Source organism: Varroa destructor, unplaced genomic scaffold (genome assembly GCF_002443255.2).
Source record: "Varroa destructor unplaced genomic scaffold, Vdes_3.0 BEIS01000006.1, whole genome shotgun sequence".
In the NCBI taxonomy this organism is placed as follows: Eukaryota; Metazoa; Arthropoda; class Arachnida; order Mesostigmata; family Varroidae; genus Varroa; species Varroa destructor.
The window spans coordinates 4,784,968-4,788,049 of NW_019211459.1; the positions used below are offsets into that span (position 1 = coordinate 4,784,968).

The window sequence follows — 3,082 nt, forward strand, 5'->3', positions numbered from 1 at the left end:
ACTCTCTCTGGAATAATCTATCATTCTCACCCAAAGAAACATCAGGGCTTCGATTTTTAATGCGCTGCAAAACCGCCACTTCTATCGAGTAAATACAGTCTAATTATTAACCCGTTGTCACTATTGATCAACTTTCTTCTGTAGATATTGCGAGGGTCGACGGCGCGTACTCCTTGATCACGTACACGAAGGCTACGAAAACGATTGGTGGGAGTACAACGAAGAGATGAAGTTCGCAAAATGATGGGCAGGTTTGCCGGTTGCCGACGACTGATCCTCAATAACACTAGCGACTACAAGTCAGAAAGATATGATCATGTTGCCGTCGTCGTCGGCATCGTAATTTGTGGCCACATCGATTAACCTAGCACCTTTGTGACCAGCACAATGTTCCGTTCAGAAATATATGAACTCGAGCGTCCCGCTCGCCACGAAATGATCCTGTCATCATTCATTGAGTTCTGTTGGCAGGTGGCAGAGAATATCAGTAAAGATGCTTGCCTTCCACTGGCATTTTCGTCGACAGCCGGTAGAATTGGCAGAAAGCAAAAGCCCTTCGGCTCTCACCGATTCAAGAGGAGGGTTTTTTTTTAGCCCGTTTACGCGGCAGAAAAGAACAAGTTAATAAAATGTTACATGTGTTCTTAACGGGCATCAAAGAACATACGGAATATCCTTACTTTTTGACCATCGACCATAGCCAGCAGTGATCATCAGTGGTATTCTCCACTTGGCTAAGTAGCAGAATCTGCTGGCCATAGCTATTACTACAACTTCTACTATTTCTATATAGATTTCTTTACATAACTAGTTGGCAAAGTAGAAACGGTTACACGGTTGACTGCACCGGCCAGTTTTCATTATACGTGTACTTGCCCAAACAAACATGTTGCCTTGATAAAAATCCATTGGCTTTGTGTGGTCTTGGGTAGCGGATGGAAATGGCCGGAATAAAGGAACAGATCACTACATGACTGAGAATTGTTACTTCCTTCTCCGTGATTATGGTGATAATAATCCATGATATTATCATTAATTGATAAGAATGTCCAAGTCTATTACGGTGATAAGAAATAATGATTATAATAGCGATGATAGTATTGTAGTGGTTGAAGTATGAAGAATAAATAGACATTGCGAAAAACTTTATTATTTAGCGCATTGAGAATTGTGCCGTCGTTGTGAATGCAGAGAATGCTCTCGACCGCTGAGTGGGCTACTGGCCAAACGGGAAGTGGCTCATATTGATAGTGGTCAATGAATGAAATTCAGATGAAGCGAAACCTGGGAGCCACTACGACTAATGAGAAAAGATTGTAGCCAGGGAAACCCACGTTTCAAGAAGTGCGCGAAGAAATATTTTGTACAGCTCTAAAGCGATTCTTGGTAGACTGTAGAGAACATGGACGTGTCGAGTCGATTTTTTGGGGTGATATAAATACAAAAATCGACTCGACACGTCCATGTTCTCTACAGTCTACCAAGAATCGCTTTAGAGCTGTACAAAATATTTCTTCGCGCACTTCTTGAAACGTGGGTTTCCCTGGCTACAATCTTTTCTCATTAGTCGTAGTGGCTCCCAGGTTTCGCTTCATCTGAATTTCATTCATTGACCACTATCAATATGAGCCACTTCCCGTTTGGCCAGTAGCCCACTCAGCGGTCGAGAGCATTCTCTGCATTCACAACGACGGCACAATTCTCAATGCGCTAAATAATAAAGTTTTTCGCAATGTCTATTTATTCTTCATACTTCAACCACTACAATACTATCATCGCTATTATAATCATTATTTCTTATCACCGTAATAGACTTGGACATTCTTATCAATTAATGATAATATCATGGATTATTATCACCATAATCACGGAGAAGGAAGTAACAATTCTCAGTCATGTAGTGATCTGTTCCTTTATTCCGGCCATTTCCATCCGCTACCCAAGACCACACAAAGCCAATGGATTTTTATCAAGGCAACATGTTTGTTTGGGCAAGTACACGTATAATGAAAACTGGCCGGTGCAGTCAACCGTGTAACCGTTTCTACTTTGCCAACTAGTTATGTAAAGAAATCTATATAGAAATAGTAGAAGTTGTAGTAATAGCTATGGCCAGCAGATTCTGCTACTTAGCCAAGTGGAGAATACCACTGATGATCACTGCTGGCTATGGTCGATGGTCAAAAAGTAAGGATATTCCGTATGTTCTTTGATGCCCGTTAAGAACACATGTAACATTTTATTAACTTGTTCTTTTCTGCCGCGTAAACGGGCTAAAAAAAAACCCTCCTCTTGAATCGGTGAGAGCCGAAGGGCTTTTGCTTTCTGCCAATTCTACCGGCTGTCGACGAAAATGCCAGTGGAAGGCAAGCATCTTTACTGATATTCTCTGCCACCTGCCAACAGAACTCAATGAATGATGACAGGATCATTTCGTGGCGAGCGGGACGCTCGAGTTCATATATTTCTGAACGGAACATTGTGCTGGTCACAAAGGTGCTAGGTTAATCGATGTGGCCACAAATTACGATGCCGACGACGACGGCAACATGATCATATCTTTCTGACTTGTAGTCGCTAGTGTTATTGAGGATCAGTCGTCGGCAACCGGCAAACCTGCCCATCATTTTGCGAACTTCATCTCTTCGTTGTACTCCCACCAATCGTTTTCGTAGCCTTCGTGTACGTGATCAAGGAGTACGCGCCGTCGACCCTCGCAATATCTACAGAAGAAAGTTGATCAATAGTGACAACGGGTTAATAATTAGACTGTATTTACTCGATAGAAGTGGCGGTTTTGCAGCGCATTAAAAATCGAAGCCCTGATGTTTCTTTGGGTGAGAATGATAGATTATTCCAGAGAGAGTCAACATATCTATGGATACCGACCTATCCATAATCCGTTTGACGGTAAAGCTGTTTCTGTCCTTTTAGATTCCTTTAAAAAAGATAGGCGTTAATGGAAAAAGGACAATTTAGGTAAGTGTTGAAAAACCTTTTAATATTAAATGTGTGTTAGTGGAAAAAGGACAATTTAGGTAAGTGTTGAAAAACCTTTTCTATAATATCTGTAAATGATATG

The 3,082-nt window shown here is 41.4% G+C and overlaps 2 protein-coding genes across 9 annotated transcripts in view; one reads left to right on the top strand and one right to left on the bottom strand.

Annotated features, from left to right (window-relative positions):
- LOC111252966 (E3 ubiquitin-protein ligase ariadne-1-like) overlaps positions 1 to 1,149 on the top strand; it is an 8,558-nt gene extending 7,409 nt beyond the window's left edge. For all 4 annotated transcript variants that reach the window (XM_022811672.2, XM_022811669.2, XM_022811670.2 and 1 more), the window contains one exon: positions 145 to 1,149. Coding sequence is in view for 3 of the 4 variants with exons in the window: in XM_022811669.2 (XP_022667404.1) it covers positions 145 to 244 (100 nt within the window). In the remaining variant the exon portion in view is untranslated. The remainder of the gene's footprint in view (positions 1 to 144) is intronic.
- Positions 1,150 to 1,718: 569 nt separating this feature from the next.
- LOC111252967 (E3 ubiquitin-protein ligase ariadne-1-like) overlaps positions 1,719 to 3,082 on the bottom strand; it is an 8,558-nt gene continuing 7,194 nt past the window's right edge. For 4 of the 5 annotated variants that reach the window (XM_022811676.2, XM_022811675.2, XM_086992672.1 and 1 more), the window contains exon 9: positions 1,719 to 2,723. In XM_022811676.2, coding sequence (XP_022667411.1) covers positions 2,624 to 2,723 — 100 coding nt within the window. In that variant the 3' untranslated portion in view covers positions 1,719 to 2,623. Of the gene's footprint in view, positions 2,724 to 2,889; positions 2,939 to 3,082 lie in introns of all 5 variants that reach the window. The other variant, XM_022811678.2, reaches the window with a different exon arrangement.